A 20,955-nucleotide genomic window follows, 5' to 3' on the forward strand; every position below is an offset into this window, starting at 1 on the left:
GAATCGAACCCGGGTCGCAGCAGTAAGAGCGCCGAATCCTAAGCACCTAGACCACCGGGGAATTTGTGACAGGAGGGAGCGCAGCAGAAAAGCTGCCAGAATCGCTCCCGCGCCTGCTCATTGCAGCTGGCGCATCGCGAAGCCGCTGTTTCATTGGCTGTCCTCGTCGAGTCCGCCCCTTTTGCTTTTTTTTTTTTTATAAAGCCCTGCTCCGTTTCCTTGATTGGCTCGCGCAGGTAGCATGGGGGCGGGCGAAACCCTCCATTCCTTCCCCTCCATTGGCTGCAACCCCGCCCACTCCGTTCCCCCCTCCTTCCTCCCGCGGCGCCTCCCTCCGCAGCCTCCGCCATGTACCGCTCGCTCCGCTCCCTCCAGCGCCTGAGTTGCGCCAGGGGCGCCGCCGCCCACGCGCGCCAGAGGGGCCCGCCGACCTGCAGCCGCCACCCGCAGCCACGGAGGATGGTGAGACGCGCCGCCCCCCCCCCCGCTGCGCGCGCGCTCCCTGGAGAGGGAGGGAGGGAGGCAGGAAGGCGCAAGGGCGCCGAGAGGTGACCTTTGGCGGCCTTTTGCGGGACAGGCGCCTCCTGCGCGGCTGAGGGAAAGAGGCGGCGGAGGATCAGGCCCCTTCCCGCCTCCCGCCTCAGGCTTCTCTCTCTCCACATATATAAATTTTGAAGCTTCCATGGCTTTTATTATTACCGCTTTCGCATTCCTGTCACGAGCTTTTCTCCCTCTCAGGAGCTCCCGGGGGGCGGGCGGGCGGGGCTCCCCGGCATTTAGCCCCCACAACAACCCGGTGAGGGAGGCCGGGCGGGATTCAAAGCCGGGTCCGCGTCCTGGGCGAGGTCAACATTTGACAGCCCCTCCCTCAAATATTCCTCATTTTCACTTCATTTTGGTACAGCTGCTTTTTCAAATTGAATTGGGAACTGTCCCCTTTAGGAAGAGGGAGGCTTGCCCCCAAGTAAAGATGAATATAAAAGTACCTTGTTTTTAAGGGCCTGCGGTGGTGGTGGCTGTTAAACATCCAAGGTTCACAACATAAAAACACAAAACTACATTACCTCGGGTTACATACGCTTCAGTTTACAGACTCTGCTAACCTAGAAATATTACCTCGGGTTAAGAACTTTGCTTCAGGATGAGAACAGAAATTGCACGGCAGCAGGAGGCCCCATTAGCTAAAGTGGTGTTAAGAAGATTTTCAGGTTAAGAACAGACCTCCAGAACGAATTAAGTTCTTAACCCGAGGTACCACTATATTTGTAACCTTTGTTTCTTAGGGAATGTGAGTGGGACTGGGCTGCATGAGTGTGAGCTGCTTCAAGTCTCACTTCATCCCACTACTACAAGAATATTTCTGGTGTTTGCTGGACCAAAGCGTCCATCACCCTCAACCTTTAGCCATGCTGGCGGCTGCTCCTGCACCTGCTGCTTTGGGGCTGCTGGTCCTTGCCCTGCTGGGAAGTTCTTCCAGGCACAAACCTCTATTGTCCCTTGGCCCCAAGGCTGGTGGTTCACCCAAGTGAACCGTGACATTATTCTAGCCAGGAATACAGTAGGGGTATGGGCTCCCTTAAAAAGCAGGGAATTCTGTATCCCCTTAAAAAGATACAGAAGCTCTGATTTTCCTCCCTATTTGTGGGGGTTTCTTTTGGTCACCTGTGTTAATGATAATGTTATAATTGCCTCTGAGCAACTTAACGTGAAGTAGGGTCAGCCCCTTAGGTGGTAGAACTAGGAAAAGTTCACTACTGTATATTAATATTCTGGTACGCCATGCAAACCGAAATATTTTATTAAAAACCAATTTAGTAAAGTACAGTTGTATTTATTTAATACTTATGTTTTAAGATGAGAATACCATATGTGGAATGAATTTTAAGGAAATGAAGCATAGAAAATTTAACATTCTGCTTTTAAGCAGAGCAGTGCATTCAATTTTTTTATAATAATCTAAAGAAGTTAACTACGGCTTTGAAACTGCCCAGTTTGAATGGGGTTGTATCCATTCATTGTGTTATGAATTAATTTTTGAAGTGATGTATTTCTGAAAATTGATTCCCCCCCCCCCCCCCGCCACACAAGGTTTTCTACACTACATCTCTGGGGACTGATAAGGCTAGATTTGGCTTCTTGGCCACTGTTGCTCCAAGCCAACTGTCAAATGAAATAACTGTTTTCATCAGTTCATCAGCATTTAATTCTTTTTGGCTATTTGTTTAGGCTGTGCATGCATACAGTTGTAGGTGAGCACTTCCTGATAACTGTCCAGCAATAACATGTAACAATAACAAATGCAGCAGTTGTTCCAGCGACTGAGTGACAGGTCACACTAGTTCTTGACGTTTATTGAACATTATTTTCTGAGGGAGAGTTAGAAACTCATTACAGCATAACATTCTGAGCTAAGCTAAATAGGCTACTTAAGATGCTATTTTAAAAATCCCTCTACATTAACTTGGTTGTAGGAAATGGAGTCTTTGAAAATAATTCTCCAACCTCTGACATGATCACTCTGGACAAGTCTGTGGCTTGTGTCTCTTCCCTTTTCTTGATGTCTCTCCTCCACCCCAACACACATTCCTATGACTTAGCAATAGTGGGACATTTTCCCAAGGTTTCTGAAATAACAATATCGCATTTAGAAATGTGCCTTAAAACTGTGTGACTTTATAGCAGTGTTGAAGATATATCACTAAATATATGCTATGACACATTTACTATGGCTTAATATATTGAACATATATGATGAGTATATGATGAGTATTCTGTCACTACTATTCTGTTTCTTTAAAGCTAAGCTATATATCATAAATGAGCCAGAGATAACTCTTCCTTTGTTTGCAGTAAGAGGTCTGTTTCTCACTATCTGATACTAGTCCAGTATTGATTGATGTTTTTATTGTAGAGCAGTGAGAAAAATTATTATTTCCCAAAAAATAATGATTCAAAATCCTGCTAATTTAATTATAGTGGTTCCTCGGGTTAAGTACTTAATTCGTTCTTAACGTGAAACTGTACTTAACCTGAAGCACCACTTTAGCTAATGGGGCCTTCTGCTACTGCCGTGCTGCCAGAGCACAGTTTCTGTTCTCATCCTGGAGCAAAGTTCTTAACCCGAGGTACTATTTCTGGGTTAGTGGAGTCTGTAACCTGAAGCGTACCACTGTATTTGAAAGTTAAACTTACAACAATTGCATTTTCTAATAAACCTTGCTAATCTCATGTAATTTGTGATGCAATCTTTTACGTCACAACAGTTAATATTTAAAAGGCAAAAGTACAAATATGGTTAAGTTGTTTGACCTCTGAACTGTATCTTGGCAAAAAGGCACAGTGGAGAAACATGTCTGTTTAGTATTGTTATCTGAGTTTGAGAACAGCAAATTGTAAGAACTTCATAGTAAAATCTGTGGCTGAGAGGTAAAACAATTCTACAAACCTATATGCATGATCAGTTTTTCCTGTGAAAGTGTGTACTGCTTGAGATAACCTGATCAGAATGGTCCATCCCAAAGACTGGTGGATCCAGCTGAATTTTGGACCTCTCTATGGAATTTCTCTTCTTGTCATGCTTTCGACTTGTTCAGCCTGAGAAATGTGGACAGGATTTCTGGGTATGTGTTGTTGATCACATGCTTTGCATGAGCTTTCCTATCCTGCCTAACTAAAATGACTAGAGTGGAGCAGGATGTCTAGACAGCGGAAAAGATGCAAACCTTATTAAGTAACACAGATCCCTGGGAAGAGAGATTGAGTTGTAGCTCTGTGTAGGGAATAGTGCTCTCCTAACAGCTCTCTGTTCATGTTTTATTTGTGGTCAAGGACAGTTTTTAACTCTTACATTTGTACATTTGTAAATTTTCAGAACATATTTTGTATAGCCAGCCATTGAGCTATATCTGTATCTTACTGTATTTGATTCCTTTGCTATGGTTTGTGGCTGATGCAAATAAAAATTTTATCTATCTCTCTGCACACTTAACAAAGTACATTTCTCAGGAATCAGAATTATTTGGGGGAAAGCCATGAAGGTTTAAAGTGATATGATACTTCTTTAAATTAGAGCAGATGTGGCCTGCATATCATTAAATTAAAAAATATATATGTCTGAAGACTGAAAGAAAAATGTGCCCCACTTTCAAGGCTGTCTCCTGTACATAAGATTCTGTTACTGCTCAATTATTGTTCAAGTAGAATCACATTACTAGACATATTTTTTGGCAGAAATAAAATGTTCTAACGGTGAACTCTTCCATTACCTGGCTAGGATCCATAGAATTGTTTATGCGAGGCCCTTGCTCTTCTGTCCTACGATAATTGCTTGACTCCCCACCCCCTTTGAACCCGTGATATAATCACCAACTACTTCTGAACCTCCCACCAGTTTCAAAATCAGATTCCCATGCAGCTGGGGAGGGTGCTTTTGGACTTTACATCTAAGTACTGCCCTGTTGGGCTCAGGGAACTAGTTTGATCACAGTACTCCGGCTCCTAGCAGCAGAAGTTTTCTTTTTGGTTCTGCTTCTGCCCATTGATCCACAGAATTTGAACCATGGTGTGTATTATGACCCTGGTGCCTTTTCTGATAAGATACTTTTAAAAACAGTAACTTTCTGGCATTCTGTGCCAACATTTAAGTGTTTCTGGTGTGTGTGTGTGTGTGTGATTATTATTTACTAGGAGAGCGGTCTCTTCATTTTAACTCTTGATTTTTTTTCCTTCCTCAGGCCAGTCAGGACTCATTTAGAATAGAATATGATACCTTTGGTGAACTCAAAGTTCCAAATGACAAGTATTACGGTGCACAGACTGTGAGATCCACAATGAATTTTAAGATTGGTGGAGCAACAGAACGGATGCCAGTGAGTAATTCAAAGTTGAATTTATTCTCTACAACAGGCGTGGGAGAGTCTCTGGCATGGGTCCCAATTTGGCTGGTGAGGCCATTTCCCCCTAACAGTTCTCTCCTGCCCCACACCTAACATTATATGTGACATCAGGAGTGGGGCAGGTAGAAATGCTGCTGTCAAGGTAGAATTAGGTGCCTTAAAGTGCTTCCAATTGTTGCTTGGCAAAGGAGACTTGCTGTCAGTGCCGACCAGCCGATTGGCCCTTTCAGGAAGCTGGTTGCTACTGGCTACACTATGAAGTTCACCACTGAGAACTTCATAGCATGCCTGATCCCTGTGGGCTTCCTGTAAGAAGAGAAGAAGAAGAGTTTGGTTTTGATGTCCCGCTTTATCACTACCCTAAGGAGTCTCAAAGCGGCTAACAATCTCCTTTCCCTTCCTCCCCACAACAAACACTCTGTGAGGTGAGGCTGAGAGACTTCAGAGAAGTGTGACTAGCCCAAGGTCACCCAGCAGCTGCATGTGAAGGAGCGGGGATGCGAACCCGGTTCACCAGATTACGGGTCTACCGCTCTTAACCACGGCACCACACTGGCTCTCCACACTGTAAGCACTCAACAGGTTATCGGTGCTCTCAGGAAGCTCACTGGAATCTGCACTTGCATCACTACTGTGAGCACAAGGTGAAGCACCTGACATCATTATGGTATCAGATGATTGACAGGTGGCATATCCTGGCCAGCTGTCATAATCATCTGTGAACTGTCAATCCTGTTTCCTGCCAGTGCTCTAAAAGCAAGCTTGCTGTCTCGTGCAGATATAATATCACTTAGAACTGAAAGAAGTTGATTTTTGACAAAAATCTACTATTTTGAAAGTTGAGACTGATGGGGGAATGTGTTGCCCTAGTATGTTTTCTTACTGGTTAATATTGTTTTTTTGATTCACATATAACTGCAACAATTTTTGGTCCTATCAATAGAGTACAATGTGGGAAGTGATAAGAATGCCTGCCTGTATCAATTGGGCTTGTTTAGAAGGAAATAATGCAATTAAAATGGCTTCCTCTATTTTATATGCATGTACAATATCACCATTCTTATTTTTTAAAATCTTAGGTCCAAGTAATAAGAGCTTTTGGTATCCTAAAGCGAGCAGCTGCTGAAGTAAATCAGGATTATGGCCTGGAGCCAAAGATTGCCAATGCCATTGTGAAGGCAGCAGATGAGGTAATATTTTAATATAAAAGCTCTGCATAATTGAACCAGGATTGATGTACTGAATTCTTTGCAGATATTTTGTCTTCTCAAAATGATAATGCCTTCATCAGCCTGAGATGCAAATAATGTTCCCATGATCCTTTTGCATTGGTCAGAATGTTTGGTGCTGCCCAATGTCAGTTGCATGATACTTGTCACAGACACCATGCAAAGTGGCAAAGAGTGAGGCAGGCTCTTTGAAACAGCCTAGTTAAAATTCGTCGGGCTCTTTCCAGTATCATTGTTTCGTGTAAACCTTCCTTGTGGTAGTGTTTAAATATTTTTTGACTAGTACTTTGCTTATGCTAAAATTAGTCTGAAACAGTTAACACAGCAGAAAAACCTATCTAGATTGGATCATTCTTCTCATCCTGCTTTATTAAATATATTTTGCAGAGGTATGTGATGATAGAAGGTTTGCATGACTCCTTTGAGGAAGAAGCATGTAGTGTGGTGTAAACACACCTCATCACAGAAACTGAATGTTTTTAAGTGTACAATATGGATTTTAAACCTAGAGCTTTAAAGGTTATTTAGTGTCTGTTCAATGTTATCTCATTTAGTAGTTCAGTAGTGTTTCATATAAATTGATGGCACTGTGAAACAATGTGTAACAATGATAAATGTGTTTTTGTAGGTATCTGAAGGTAAATTGAACGATCATTTTCCTCTAGTGGTGTGGCAAACTGGATCTGGAACACAGACGAACATGAATGTTAATGAAGTCATCAGTAATAGAGCCATTGAGATACTGGGAGGTAAACTGGGGAGCAAGGACCCAGTGCATCCGAACGACCATGTTAATAAAAGCCAGGTCACTATGTGCTCCTTCCAAATACTCTTGCTGTGTGTTTACATTACATATTATCTACTAAAAAGTGAAAATATTTATTTATCAAATAGGTTTTGTTTGCTTAGGTGCAAGGTGTTTCAAAGGGGGGAAATATCACTTCAGTTGTTGGCATGCTGCCAGCTACCAAAACATTTTTGAACAAAAATAAACTATGAAATGTGGCATCTGATCTTTAAAACTTATCAGATGATTATTTGCTTGGGATGCTGAATTGCTCTTTGTGTTGTTGCATATAAACAGTGACTAATCGATCGCTACATCCGAATGTCACATACTGTGTGTACATAAAATCATCCCCTTTTTACCTATATGGAATTTCTTTCCATTAACTGACCTATACTGTGTCAAGCTTGGGACTCTTATGACTTGTGTTCCTGATTTTGCTACTGGTTGTGGCATCATAAATAGGAGGAAGTGTCCTTTTTACATGCTTTCGAGTGTTTTCCTACATTGAACAGTCTAGGAACAGATAAATAGTAAAAGAGACGTTCAGATAACAAGCATCTTGTGTTTGCATCTTCTCAGAGCTCAAATGACACGTTTCCAACAGCAATGCACATTGCTGCTGCACAAGAAGTTCATGAAGTGCTATTGCCGGGGCTGCAGAAGCTTCAGGATGCCCTTGATGCCAAATCAAAAGAATTTTCCAAAATTATTAAAATTGGGCGTACTCATACACAGGATGCAGTTCCCCTTACCCTTGGGCAGGTAAAAAAACATTTTGACAGTTTAATATTGTATGAAAGTTCTATTTTTCTCTTGGAAGGAGTGGGGGGGACTCATTGCAAACATTAACTTTGTTTCCAGTCAAAAGGCATATCTTTGACTAGTGATAAGTGGCTCATTTATGTTACATTCTCACATGGAATGAGAATAATCTGGACAATAATATGATCTTGTTTGACTGTCCCTCTTTTTTTTCTCCTTTGAAGGAATTCAGTGCTTACGTGCAACAAGTCAAATATGGAATCACTAGGATTAAATCAGCCATGCCAAGGGTCTATGAGCTGGCAGCTGGTGGCACTGCTGTTGGCACAGGACTGAATACAAGAATTGGTTTCGCTGAGAAGGTGGCTGCTAAGGTGGCTGCACTTACAAGTAAGGGAGGACATGAACTTCCGATAGCCTCTTAGAGAATTGAAATATAATTGTCAGAGGAAACAACAAAGCAAAAGAAATGGGACAGTAACTGCCTTTTCTAGAAAGAAAAAGCAGTGCTATATTCTGTAGCCCCTTCTCTCCGTGTTTCATCTACCTAAGCTTCATTGAACATTGGAGTTCTGCTGTACCAAAGGCAGCTGGTGACTGGATTCATCAGCCTGCTATTTCCTGCATCAACAAGGTTATGAACAGATAAAGCTTGAACTATATTCTTCAAATGGACCGTCCAAAGATTTTTAACTGCTGGGGGAGGACATAGGAGCATTGGGATCTGAAGCACTGGAGGGTAATGGTCTAATTGTAGCAATGCCCTCTTAACACCCCGGTTTCCAGCATTAGATTTTATATAGGTAATTAGATATTTTGTATTTAATAAATTGTTTTCTTTTGCCCATTAATTATTAGCCTGGGAGCCCTTGGAGATAAGAGTACCTAACTTTGTTTATAGATATCTGCCCAGAGCTGATTATAAAGGAACGGTCGATATAAAATGTTTTTGTTTTTTAAGAGTACATGAGCTATCAGTATGTGCATCAAATGCAAGAGTCGATGGATGGGTGGGATGCTCATATATATCATTCTTTCATTAGACTTGCCCTTCATTACTGCTCCAAACAAATTTGAAGCCCTTGCTGCTCATGATGCCCTGGTTGAACTGAGTGGGGCAATGAATACCGTGGCTTGCAGCCTGATGAAGATAGCTAATGACATCCGTTTCCTGGGTTCTGGACCTCGATCTGGTTTGGGGGAGCTAATCTTGCCTGAAAATGAACCTGGAAGCAGTATTATGCCAGGTACAATGTGGTTTTTGTTAATTTTGTGTTAATAAATAATGAGCATACATTTTAATGTACAACTTTACATATTTTTCAGTTTTTGCCTTCAAATATATATGTAAGCAGTACTGTTTTTTGCTGCCAGTTTATGGAAACGGGGTGGAGCAGTCTGTACTGACACAAAAAATTATATATCAAGATCATTTGGAAAAACTGTGGTAACAGATTATTCATGAGTAGTAGATGATATTATTGTGTCTTCAATAATTCTGGCAGATTTTCCAACATTTAGAACCATATCAGGCTTGTATTTTTGAACAATTTATTCTAGCTGCAGACTGCTAACATAACTTGCATGTTGCATAAATTGCTTGTATTTTTAGTGAATTCAAGTGAGGACTGATTTACATTTGGCAGGCACACAGTATTTTATCTTACGGTAATTGTTTTTCTCAAATTATTGCTGTAATTAGATCTGCCTTTGAAACCATGCCATTTGGAGCTATTTGCTTTCAGTAGAATCTTCAGTGTTCAATTATCTACATAAATGTGCCCCAGGTTCTGTATGATCACATCCAGAGTTGGGGATTTTTTGGTACTAAATCTTTTAAATAATACTTTAGTAGCTCATTTGTAAGAGTTCCCTTTAAGAGAAGAAATGAATGTTTTTTAAAAAGTTGGAGAGATACTAATTTGAGGTCTTTTCCTTCTCTTCTCTCCCTCCCTGCTTTTTGCAGGAAAAGTGAATCCTACTCAGTGTGAGGCCATGACCATGGTGGCAGCTCAGGTGATGGGGAATCATGTTGCTGTTACAGTAGGAGGCAGCTGTGGCCACTTTGAGCTGAACGTCTTTAAACCCATGATTGTACGTTTGAAGTTCTAATTACATGACGTAGATGTCATATTTTAGTGCATGGTTAGAGGGGCTTCGTAACTGTAATGAGTGGATAATTGAGTTTTGCTGGAGTCGCATCTTATGCACGAGCTCATTTTAATTTTGGGCCCTAGCATTGCATTGCAGGAGTGGCTAGCCTGAAAGCCTTATCTTACCATTTAAAAGAAATGTTTGGCTACTTCCATGGGATCCCCATGCCTGCATTGTTGACTTCCTCCCCTCCCAATCTTCTTTGGTTCTAGTGTGTGGATGGGTGGAAATGACCGCAGGCTATGGATGTGGAAAGGGGGTCTTTCCTGTTGAGCAAGTCTTAGTTCCAGTGAATTCAAGGCCTCCCCTGCCACATCCCCAGAACTTCCCATGTTGGAACCTAATGCCAGCTACTGCCAGAGGGAATCCCTATTGGCACATGCCCACTGAGCTTTCCACAGGTGGGGGGGGGGGATTTCTGCACTAATGGCTGTGCTATGGGAGGGACACTTCCATGCAATCCTAACCCCTTCCAACTCTGTGGATCTGGGAGCTAGTGTTGTTCCAAAAAACTTACGGACATAAAATTTTTAAACTTGGTTATTATTTTGTCAAACTGCAATTCTGCAGTCCTTGTCAAAAAACCCACAAACCAGTTGCTTTACTATAGGCTTCTTAAAATATCAGCTATTGAGATTCCATATCCAGTTGTGTTAAAAGGGTTAAATATTGCCGTCTTGACTTTTATTGAACAGAAAGTGAAAATGTTGTATAGCAGCTAGTCTTCTAAATCAGCACCTGTGATTTTTAATTGTATTTTAATATTTCATTTAGATTAAAAATGTGCTACACTCTGCACGACTCTTAGGAGATGCCTCTGTTTCTTTCACTGACAATTGCGTGATTGGAATACAAGCCAACACAGAGAGGATCAACAAACTAATGAGTGAGTCGCTCATGCTGGTGACTGCCCTTAATCCCCACATAGGTAAGTGTCTAACACATGCCAGTCTTGACTCATGTGAAGTGCTTAAAATGAATCTAGTTAACTGCTTGAGCAGATTTCCAGAGACCTGGAATGCTGGCCTTGGTACATCTGTAACGGAAGGAGGGGGAAGGTGGGAAATGTAAAGACTACACATAGAAATGTAATAAAAGGAGGAAGAGCATTAATTGTGCCAAACTTCCCAGAGCTTTAAATAACACAACTGTTTCACTATTTGAATTCTAATCTAACACCCAGATACTGATTGCAAAAAAGGAGAGGAACATAACAGTGTGCTGGCCTGGAACATGAGAAGCTGCCATATAGCTAGTCAGACCTTCAGTCCATCTAGTTCAGTAATGGGCTACCCTCACTGGCAGTGGCTGACTGAACCTGCATGAAGCTGATGCTCCACTGCTGAGCTATGACAGCTATTCTTGCTTAGAAGTAGCTGCAACTTTAATATACAGTACTTTGTAATTGGTGTGATGTTGACTGCTCAGAGACAATCTTTGGAGTGGAGGCCCAAATGAATGTATTGATAAAGGGCTGTCACTGAAATAGCAACGCTGTCTCAGGCTCTCCTTCCACTAGGGACACAGTGTGCAGTGTCATTATGTTGCAGGTTTCATTGTCATTGTCATTTTCATGAGCAGCACCCACATGCTCCCAAGAACATATAGTACAGTGGTACCTCTGGATACGAACGCTTCTGGTTGTGCACGCGTCAGGTTATGAACTGCACTAACCTGGAAGTAGTTGCTCCCAGAGGCAAACTTTGCCCTGGGATGCAAGCGGGAATCACATGCTGGAGGCGCATGTGCAGTGGGAGGCGCACTTTCGCTAATGGCGCCTCATGTTAAGAACAGTTTCAGGATAAGAACGGACCTCCGGAACAAATTAAGTTCGTAACCAGAGGTACTACTGTAGTAGCAGTTACTGTTAAGTTTAGAAAGCAGGTGACTTCGTCGTTGGGTTTCTCATTGACCTAAAAATTATCTGACTTTTCCTTTTACATTATGTGTGTAAAGGCTGTTCATTAAACATAATAAATGGAACTGACTGACTGATTTTTACATTAGGCTATGACAAGGCGGCAAAGATTGCCAAAACGGCACATAAAGAAGGGTCGACACTAAAAGAAACTGCTATCAAGCTCGGATTTCTAACATCAGAACAATTTGATCAGTGGGTAAAGCCAGAAGATATGTTGGGTCCTAAGTAACTGTGACAAATGTAGTACAAACAAAATAAATAAATTGTATAAAGTAAACAATTTTATCATCTGTTTCTGTTATGAAACCCGTTGCATTTTGTCTCTGAAGTGGTGGGGCCTTCTATGGTAGATATATAACTTTGTATGTACTTCAAATATCCTGATGAAAATGCATCTTGTCACTCATCTGCAGGACAATTACTCCATCGCGGTGGGGGAGAAAGAGTGATCTCTTGGAAGACGGTGGTGGTGGTAGGGAATACAATACTGGGAGAAGAACAGCGCAATACAAAGCAGGGGGCAAGGGCCGCTCTGAATATCTGCAAAGCTCCACTGCAGCATTGTGACAGCATACAAACTGCTTGATTCTGCTCCACTCTCTGGCAGCCATTTTGTGATTGGCGCCCACAGCTTTTTCAAATCCTGTAACACACCCACTGCTGAAAAAGACTGGTTTACTCCCTGTGACAAAGAGGCATATTAAACATTATTTGTGGAGAGAGTGGTTAGGAAAAGCCTCAACATAATGCTACAAGCATAGCTCATCCAAAGAGGCTGAGAGAGGGTTCGGGACAGACACAAACTAGTCTGCCTGAGAGCCCAAGGTGCCACAGTGCTTAAAGTGTCCAGCTCTGGCCTAGGGGAGACCAGGGTTCGAATCCCCCCCCACACTCGGCCATCGTGAAGTTCACTGGTTTTTGCCCTTGGGCCACGGTCGCTTCCTTTTCTCAGCCTAGCCTACCTCACAGGGTTGCTGTGGAGGATTAAATGAGAGGGGGGGCAGAGAGACCCTTGAGCTCCTTGAAGAAAAACAGGCGAGATATCTTAACGCAATAAATAATAATATCAACAACATTCCTCGATCATTGCCAAACAGTCTCTCCCCCTCTCCAGAGGTCGGATTCCCATAACAGAACTTATTCGTGTCCCACCTGCGGTATTTCAATAAGGCACAACCACGTCATTCTAGGGCAGTACAAGCAAACGGCAACAATAAATACACAGTAAATAAATAAGGCATATACAGAGCCCCCGCCCTCAGAGCCGCCCCTTCCCCCGAGGGCAGGGCGGGCGCGTCGCTTCGTCTGCGCGAGGCTCCTTCCTTCCGCCTTTCCTTAAGGCGTCGCTTTCGATGACGTAAAGCATCACGTGGCACCCCTATTTCCCCCACTTCCGCGCTTCTGATTGGCGGGTGCCGCCGGTCGCTTCCGGGTTCGGTGTTGCTGTCGGCGGCGTCGCTCTTCCCGGAGGGGCCCCCACTGCGATCCTGCTCGTCCCGCGGCGCCTCCCGCCAAGATGAACCGCTTCTTCGGAAAGTCGAAGCCCAAGGCGCCGCCTCCCAACCTGACGGACTGCATCGGCACGGTGGGCGCCCTTGCTTCGGGGATGGGGCGGGGCTCCGTCCCGTTGCTATAGAAACCGAGCCCACAGCACCCCCCCACACCTCGGGGTCCCGCAGGAATGATGCGGAGCCTTCGCTTTGCCAGGCCTGACAATGGGGGGGGGGAGTGAGGGGGTAGAAAGTAGATCACGGCCCCCCATCGCCAGTGGATCACCTGATCCCGACTGCTGCTCCAGGGTCTGAGCTTTCTAGAGAAATCGCAGAGCGCTGGAAGGGGTACCCAAAGGGAAGCCGCCCATTATTATTATTATTATTATTATTACTACTACTACTACTACTAATGCATCTCTACTATGCCTTGTCCCCCTTACAACACAACTTATGGGTAAAAATAAGGACAACTAAAAACATAATGAGAGAGAGAAGCATTAAAAAGCATTTTAGCACACATACCCTGGCAGATTAACAACTTATTCTACGAAGATTACAGAAGGAGAGAGGGGGTCAGACTGTGCCTTGGCCAAAAGCTTGGCGGAACACATCCGTCTTGCAGGCCCTGTGGAAAGTTGTCAAACCCCGCAGGGCCCTGGTCTCAAGGGCAGCCCCACGTAGAGTGAGTTACAGTAATCAAGCCTGGAGGTGACCGTCACGTGGATCACAGTGGCTAGGTCAGGGCAAGAGAGGTAAGGAGCCAACTGCTTAGCTTGGTAGAGATGAAAAAATGCCGCCTTTGTTATAGCTGCAACCTGCGCCTCCTTTGAAAGGGAGGTGTTGAAGATAATCAATATCTCACTGGGCGTATTCCTCCCCTTGGATGTGCCTATGTAGCTCTTTGGATCCAAGCCAAGATCATGGCAAAGGAAGTTTGCTTGTTTACATATATAGCAACTAGATTTCTTTAAAGAGGTGAGTGAGCGATGGTGGTCCCCGCTTACCTCTTGCCCCAAGTGGCCTGTTATTGCATGTGTACGGGGATGCTTCCAAAAGTTACCTTGCCTGGCTAGAGACAGTACTGATTCTTTCGTCATTCATAACTGAACTTTTTTTCTCTTCCTCATCTTTCCTTTTGCTAAAGGTGGATAGCAGAGCAGAGTCTATTGACAAGAAAATTTCCAGGCTTGATGCAGAACTGGTGAAATACAAAGATCAAATGAAGAAAATGAGGGAGGGGCCTGCAAAGGTAAGATGTGAACAATTTAGGGTGAGGCCACTCAAGCCATGTGACATGAAAACTAGTTTTCCAGGTTTTTAAAAATGTTGGTGAATGTCCACAATTGTTTTATCAGTGCCTGAGGCCTGTGCCATGCAGGGCTTCAAGAGATACCTAATGTGTAGGACACTGGGTGGCGATAGGCCAGTGGCATTCTCTCTGATTTACCTCACAAGGTGGTTTTCAGGATGGAATGAAGTAGGTGGGGAAACCTAGAGGAAGGATGGGTTCAAAAATATATATAAGTAAGTAATACTAGGGAGTCGTTAGTTATTTAGGCTTGCAAATTTTACTGGTTCGTTGGGTAGACTTCAGCATGAAGTACATTCTCATTTGTGCTTGTAAATCTCCTTGGATGTTGGTGTGGAAAGATGGTATATAAATCTTAAAAGTAAGAAATCTTGACTTTTTAAATGTTGCACTCAGAAGTTAATCCTTGGCATTGACATCTGATTTTTACCTTTTCTCTAGAACATGGTAAAGCAGAAAGCCTTGAGAGTGCTGAAACAGAAGCGAATGTAAGTTTCATACTCTCTTCAACATTTTTTTTTTGAAACGGAGTACTAATTTGAAAGGAGTGGAAACACATGCCCTTAACTTTTGGCTTCTCTTAGTTAACTAGACTATCATTGCCACTCCTCGACTGTTCCCCAAGTTCTACGGCTCATGCAGAGAATGTGGCAATAAAGAAGAGCAATCCCACCAGCCCTAAGTTGCTATAATGGGGTGTTTCTCACACTGTGATGTTTCCTGTCTATAGTCACAGCCACCTACTTCCACTTCTAGCAGAGGCTGTGGCCTCAGTCCCAGCCAGCTGCACCATTGCCTGTTGGCAGAAAGAGAGAGAGATGTAAGTGGACACCAAGTTGGGGCATTGGGAGGAAACTCAATATGCAGGAGGAGCCATGTTCCTTGGACATACGGAGGATAAGCAACCCATTTCACAGTTTTCAGCTCAACCTTCTTCCTTCATTGATTTGAAACTGGAGAATAAAGTTGTCTACAGTACAGTTGGTGTCACCTAGTAGTATGACTGTCATAGTTAAAGGGCACATGCAAAGAGGATGCTAAAGGGTGAGCTGTTGCTTTCCACTTAAAAAAACAATTTTTCCTTTCTTTGGGATCAAACTTCAGATTTCATACAGTGCTCTTGATCCACTGTCATGGAAAAAGGTGGGGTATAAATAAATATACAGTATAATAGTAACAGTAATCTCTGGAATGGAGAACAGCCAGCAGCTCTAGTTTGTGAGTTACCGTGACTCAGGGTCTGAAAGCTTTTGTCTTGACCATAGGTATGAAAACCAACGAGATAACCTTGCTCAACAGTCTTTCAATATGGAGCAAGCCAATTATACAATCCAGTCTCTGAAAGATACAAAAACAACGGTAACTTTGGTTTTCATTTAAATTTTTACTTGCATTTATGTATGTGTTATAGTGGGTCTTAATATTTTACCTGGCTACTTTTCTAGGTTGATGCCATGAAACTGGGAGCGAAGGAAATGAAAAAGGCTTACAAGCAAGTAAAAATAGATCAGATTGAGGTAAGTTTCAGTGTTACATGAAAAATAATCACCGATGACTCTACAAACATGTTTACACTTAGAGAACCTCTTTCATAATGCCTCTCCCTCCCTTTGGAATGTGTCTTATTTTTATATCTGTCCCAAGGAATAAATATTATCAGTAGTATTTTGTATGAGCCAAACTGTTTATGAGGCTAAAACGTTTTGTGAGCAAAAAAAAAAGGCAAAATGCAGAATGTATATCTGAACTGCATACCAGTCAAGTTGATTAAAATGATTTTATTCATTCTAGGCAAATAAATAGGACCTAATGAATGCTTAGCATTGTTTCACAATCAAATAGACCTCTTACCTCCTGTCATTTGGATTTATATTTCATAATAAACTTCAGGACTTGCAAGACCAATTAGAAGATATGATGGAAGATGCTAGTGAAATTCAGGAAGCATTGGGTCGTAGTTATGGAACCCCCGAAATTGATGAGGAAGACTTGGAAGCAGGTGAGTTACAAATTAACTCTAACTGCAAAGCTAGGACGTAATGGGTTCAGGCAGATAATGCAGGCTCAATTCCAACATTGGCTAAGACTAGGTTAACATTGGTTAATCTAGGTTAAGGACGTTGTAACTTTTTTGGTTTGCAAATCATTTGCAAACTGGAGAGACTGTTTTGGGCACTACATGCACACACCACAACTGTGTACACTCCCCTCTCTGTCAGCAAGTAGTGTTTGAAAAAAGTTTTCACTTTTCTCCCCAGGTCTTTTTTTGTTGTTTGTATGCAGGGGATGGTCTTCCTGGAGGGTGTAGTTTGGGTAACAAATGTCGACCTTCCCTCCCTGGCTGCAACCTCCATGAAGATCATCCTCTGCCGTGACTCAGCTTGGAAAAAAAGCTTTCCATTGGCCACAATGCAAAACTGTTTTACAGACTAATTGTGTGATCCTTTCCTTGCCTTCCCTCCTGCAACTCTCACATTGTTCCTTCTCTATTGAGATTAGGTTTGTAGGCTTGAAATATGCCTTCTGTTGTATCTTTTTTGGTGCGGATGGAGACACATTTTCTGCAGTTAGGCCTGGAAAAGTGTATTTTGTTAGCTAAAATATATGGCTTCCTTTAAACAACATATCAGCAGCCATTGGGTTGGGGGTGGGAAGAAGACCCTGCAGGAGCCTGGGAAGAACTTTGTTGGCACAGGTGTGCTCATGGGCACCTTGTTGGTGACCCCAGGATTAGTGTGATGTCCAAATTGATAAACCATTGGTGAGGTGCATCTGTGTCCCTCGTTACTGACTTCTCAAAACATTCCTGTCTACTAGGCAGTTGATGGCTGAAAGGCACTGTTCATGGCAACCCTGAGATTACCGGTTAAGGGAATCTTTAAAGTGTATTTTGTTTTAAGCTGTTACATTATTGATCTTTTTGCTTTCCTGGGCTCCTTCAAGAGGGATATAAATCAAGTATTAGAGTTTATGTTATCTGAGGGCAATCTCTTCAGAAATGTTCATTTTATGTGCTGTACAATAGGTATTGAAATACTATTTCAAGTTCAGGGACAAGTTCAGCAATCCTCAATTTTCCTGTTAGTGATAGACATTTTGTGTCCTAACAACAATTTTAGAGCTGGAGGCACTAGGTGATGAACTTCTAGCTGATGAGGATAGCTCCTATCTGGATGAAGCTGCATCTGTTCCATCAATTCCAGAAGGAACGCCAACTGAAGCAAAAAACAAAGTAAGTCTTCTTTCCCACCTCATATTATTGCGCAATACATTTACAACAGCGTCACCAAAATCAGACCCAATAGAATACAGTGCTTGGATAGGTTTATTGCCCTCATCCTTTTTTTCCCTTTCTTTTTAATTATCTTGGCGGGGGGGGGGATCATAATATATTTATTAGGAAATATATTTCTATCTTCAGTACCAATAATTAAGTGGTATAAGTGCAAAGGAACATTTGAAGCTGCATTATAATGCAAGTCAGGACATTGGTCCACCTAGCTCAGTATTGCTTACACTGATTGCCAGCAGTTCTCTGGGGTGCAGGCAGGAATCTTTCCCAGCCTTAACTGGAGATACCAGATATTAAACCCTGGGACCTTTTGCATGCAAAACATGTGCTCTGAGTTATGGCCCTTTCCCAGGTAATGTATTTGATTGAGTGAACATCTGTGGGCAGTGCAATAAGGCAAACAATGTTGGCAAACAATGTTGAAGAAAACTTAACTATGGTTTGGCATGTGGTTTTATGTTGTAAACTGCCCTGTGATCGTCTTATGAAGGGTGGTGTCAGAGCTGCCTCTAGGTCCCAGCTCACAGAGGACCAACGCTAGTCTGTGATAATGTACAAAAGTCTTTATTGAAGTTCGGTTTCCATTTCCAAGCCGCAGCGTGCAGCTCTACGTCTTAGAACCTAGACCGGCGAAGCTCCGTCTGAGTCCCCTCCCCCTATACACCAGTTTAAGACTCTAGCCTTACTCCACCTCTTCCATTGTTCTTTCCTCCTCTGGGTCCGTCTGCCCCCCGGGGTTTCCTCCTTTCTGGATTCTTCTGACGCTGAACCCCCTGACTCTTGCCCCTCCTTCCGGCGGGCTTTAGGACCTGGTTCCCTATCCGGGCTACCTGCTGTGCCACTCGCCTGTACTTTGAACTTGGCGCGCGCGCCCAGCCAGCAACCTTCCTCTTGACCGTTTCCACGCTCTCCGATGGAGGCGTGGTCAATCCTGACTCATCTCCTCTTGCTGGTGGTGAGCACACTGTTCCCGATACCTGGGACTCCTCCCCCCCACTGCGCTCTGGTGGGGAAGCTGGTCCTGATTTCCAACTGCTGCTCTGGGAGTCCCCGCTGGCCCCTTCCTTCTGGGGTATCCCCCTTGGCACCCCCCTTGCCCTGGCCATCGGCGCCCCCTTCTGTGAATCTTCCGATTCGCTGGAGAGACTCAGGGAATTCCTCGGACCACTGTCATCGCCTACGCTCCCCTCGGATTCCTCCCCCTCGCTCTCCATTTCCTCCCTCTCCTGTGCCTCTGCTCCTGAGCCCCTGACAGGTGGTATATAAATTTAATAAATAATCATTTTGCATGGTGTCGGAATTGAAAAATTAGGATTTGCAATCAGCCAGCAAGACAGAATGAGAACCCTGGTATGAAGTAAGTTTGCAAACCACACTTTGTGGCTAGCTATAGTTTGGCACACTGTTTGATTTGACAAGCTATCTGTTGCCATCATGCCACCTCAAGGTTGCTGTACCATGGAAATAGGAGTAAACCCACAAAGCTGAGAGGCTGGAAAATAAAAGCAGACAGGTAGCTTGAAACCATGGTTTCCCTGGAAGCTCAAATCATAGCTTGGGTTCTCAACTATGGTTAGTGCAAAGCAAAGTTCAATGTTTGTTTAAATTGACCTTGTGCCTTAACCTTTTATGTTATGTACACTTTCTAAGTACCATTTGCTGCTTAATTTAAGCTTATGATGCAGTATAACACCCTGGTCCTGTATTTATATTACACCTTCATTGGGCAGACAAACGAGGCTGACTCTTCCTCCGTTTATATATGAAAACAAAATGAAATATTTCTCTGGCTATTCTCAAACTAAATCTTGGTTGTATTATAGATAATCCTGTTAAATGGTGGTCTCTTGGCAGCTGTTGTCCTTCTACATTATCTTTGCCAAGCAAACATAGTATCAGCCTTTGTTGCTAGCCTCCTTGAGTGTGTTAGAATGACAGTTGATGAAATATTAATAAACAAGTGGCTCCTGTAGTGTGGATGCACTGGTAGGTTTACTCTTTGCTGGTGCTGATATCTCAGGATATAGACAGTAAGATTAACATACATATTTGATATACTTTATACTATTAACCACAATTGTTTGCTTTTCCTCTCATAGGATGGTGTACTGGTGGATGAATTTGGATTGCCACAGATCCCTGCAACATAACTTCTCTAGCTCAGAAGGACTGCTGCTTTTCATCTTTCTTAAGAAGAATACCATGGGTGGTGCAGATAAAGCTTTCCAGTACCACTTGATATCACTACATAACAGAATGTAGAGTGAATGAGTGACAAATTCCCCTCCTTTTGAAGACATTTTATTACTAGCTTTTGTATTAACAGCAAGCAATTGGTACAACTCTTTCCTGCAGTGGGATCTGTTCACAAGTTCTGAAATTTGGCTTCATCACTCCTGTAGTGTTGTAGTATTATTCTGAAAATTACTTTGGGCTATTTATGGTTTTCTTTGATTTATATTTCTCCAGACTACAAAGGGCACTGTGATGGTATTTCTTAGACTAACTTTATTGTGCTTGCTTTAATCATGCATATTTTCTAATAATGCTACCATTTGCCATTTATTGTGGATATATTTGCTATAGCCCTTAAATGTAGCTGAGTAACAAAAAGAAGCAAAGGAGATTACATTGTATAATCCATTTTGACCTAAATTATATACCGTTTAGGGTTGCTTGATCTCTATAGTGTTATTTATTTGTTTAAGGTGCAGTTCCTTCTGTCTCAGTTATTGTTAAATATCAAGATGTCAACTTTTTGATGTCATTGGTCTCCAGCCGGTTACAGGTGCTTGTGAAACTATGGTTTCTTCCATTTCTACATGGGAACTATTTATGTGTTTCGGAATCCACAATTTTCAAAAAGCCTGAAGACCTTTGTCCCTCCCCATGTCTTAGTTTAAAAGCCTGGTCAGTAGCTCATTTTATTGGAGGGCCACTTTGAGGAGGGTGGGACAAGTGGGCCCCCAAGAGACAGTAAACCAGTCCCATTGTCAAAGCCACTACTCCCTCTGTGTACGTTGGTGTGGGTTGGCAGCTGGGACTTGGCCAGCTGCAAATACTCAGAGGGCTGGACTTGGCCAGGTAAAGGAAATAATCCACATTGCTAT

The 20,955-nt window shown here is 42.9% G+C and overlaps 2 protein-coding genes and 1 long non-coding RNA gene across 4 annotated transcripts; 2 read left to right on the plus strand and 1 right to left on the minus strand.

The window, feature by feature from the left end:
- The first annotated feature begins 310 nt into the window (after positions 1–310).
- On the plus strand, positions 311–12,031 carry FH (fumarate hydratase). 2 transcript variants are annotated; one of them, XM_081885849.1, is made up of 10 exons: positions 311–462; positions 4,734–4,868; positions 5,975–6,085; positions 6,753–6,929; positions 7,494–7,676; positions 7,901–8,066; positions 8,720–8,923; positions 9,643–9,770; positions 10,605–10,758; positions 11,838–12,031. In XM_081885849.1, exons 1-10 carry the CDS (start codon positions 349–351, stop codon positions 11,978–11,980), a joined length of 1,515 nt encoding a protein of 504 aa, XP_081741975.1. In that variant the 5' UTR covers positions 311–348; the 3' UTR covers positions 11,981–12,031. The 2 variants fall into 2 exon arrangements, with proteins under 2 accessions (XP_081741975.1, XP_081741976.1); XM_081885850.1 differs by lacking the exon at positions 311–462 and adding an exon at positions 4,422–4,561.
- Positions 4,874–14,443, minus strand: LOC309355238. The gene is made up of 2 exons (XR_014162468.1): positions 14,305–14,443; positions 4,874–5,201 (listed from the first exon to the last, which is right to left on the minus strand). It is a non-coding gene; the product is annotated as an uncharacterized lncRNA (long non-coding RNA).
- On the plus strand, positions 13,152–20,525 carry CHMP5 (charged multivesicular body protein 5). The gene is made up of 8 exons (XM_081885888.1): positions 13,152–13,336; positions 14,389–14,493; positions 14,995–15,041; positions 15,819–15,912; positions 15,999–16,070; positions 16,444–16,552; positions 17,673–17,785; positions 19,945–20,525. Exons 1-8 carry the CDS (start codon positions 13,268–13,270, stop codon positions 19,993–19,995), a joined length of 660 nt encoding a protein of 219 aa, XP_081742014.1. The 5' UTR covers positions 13,152–13,267; the 3' UTR covers positions 19,996–20,525.
- Positions 20,526–20,955: the final 430 nt, after the last annotated feature.

Source organism: Podarcis melisellensis (genome assembly GCF_964234715.1).
Source record: "Podarcis melisellensis genome assembly, chromosome: 13".
NCBI lineage: Eukaryota > Metazoa > Chordata > Lepidosauria > Squamata > Lacertidae > Podarcis > Podarcis melisellensis.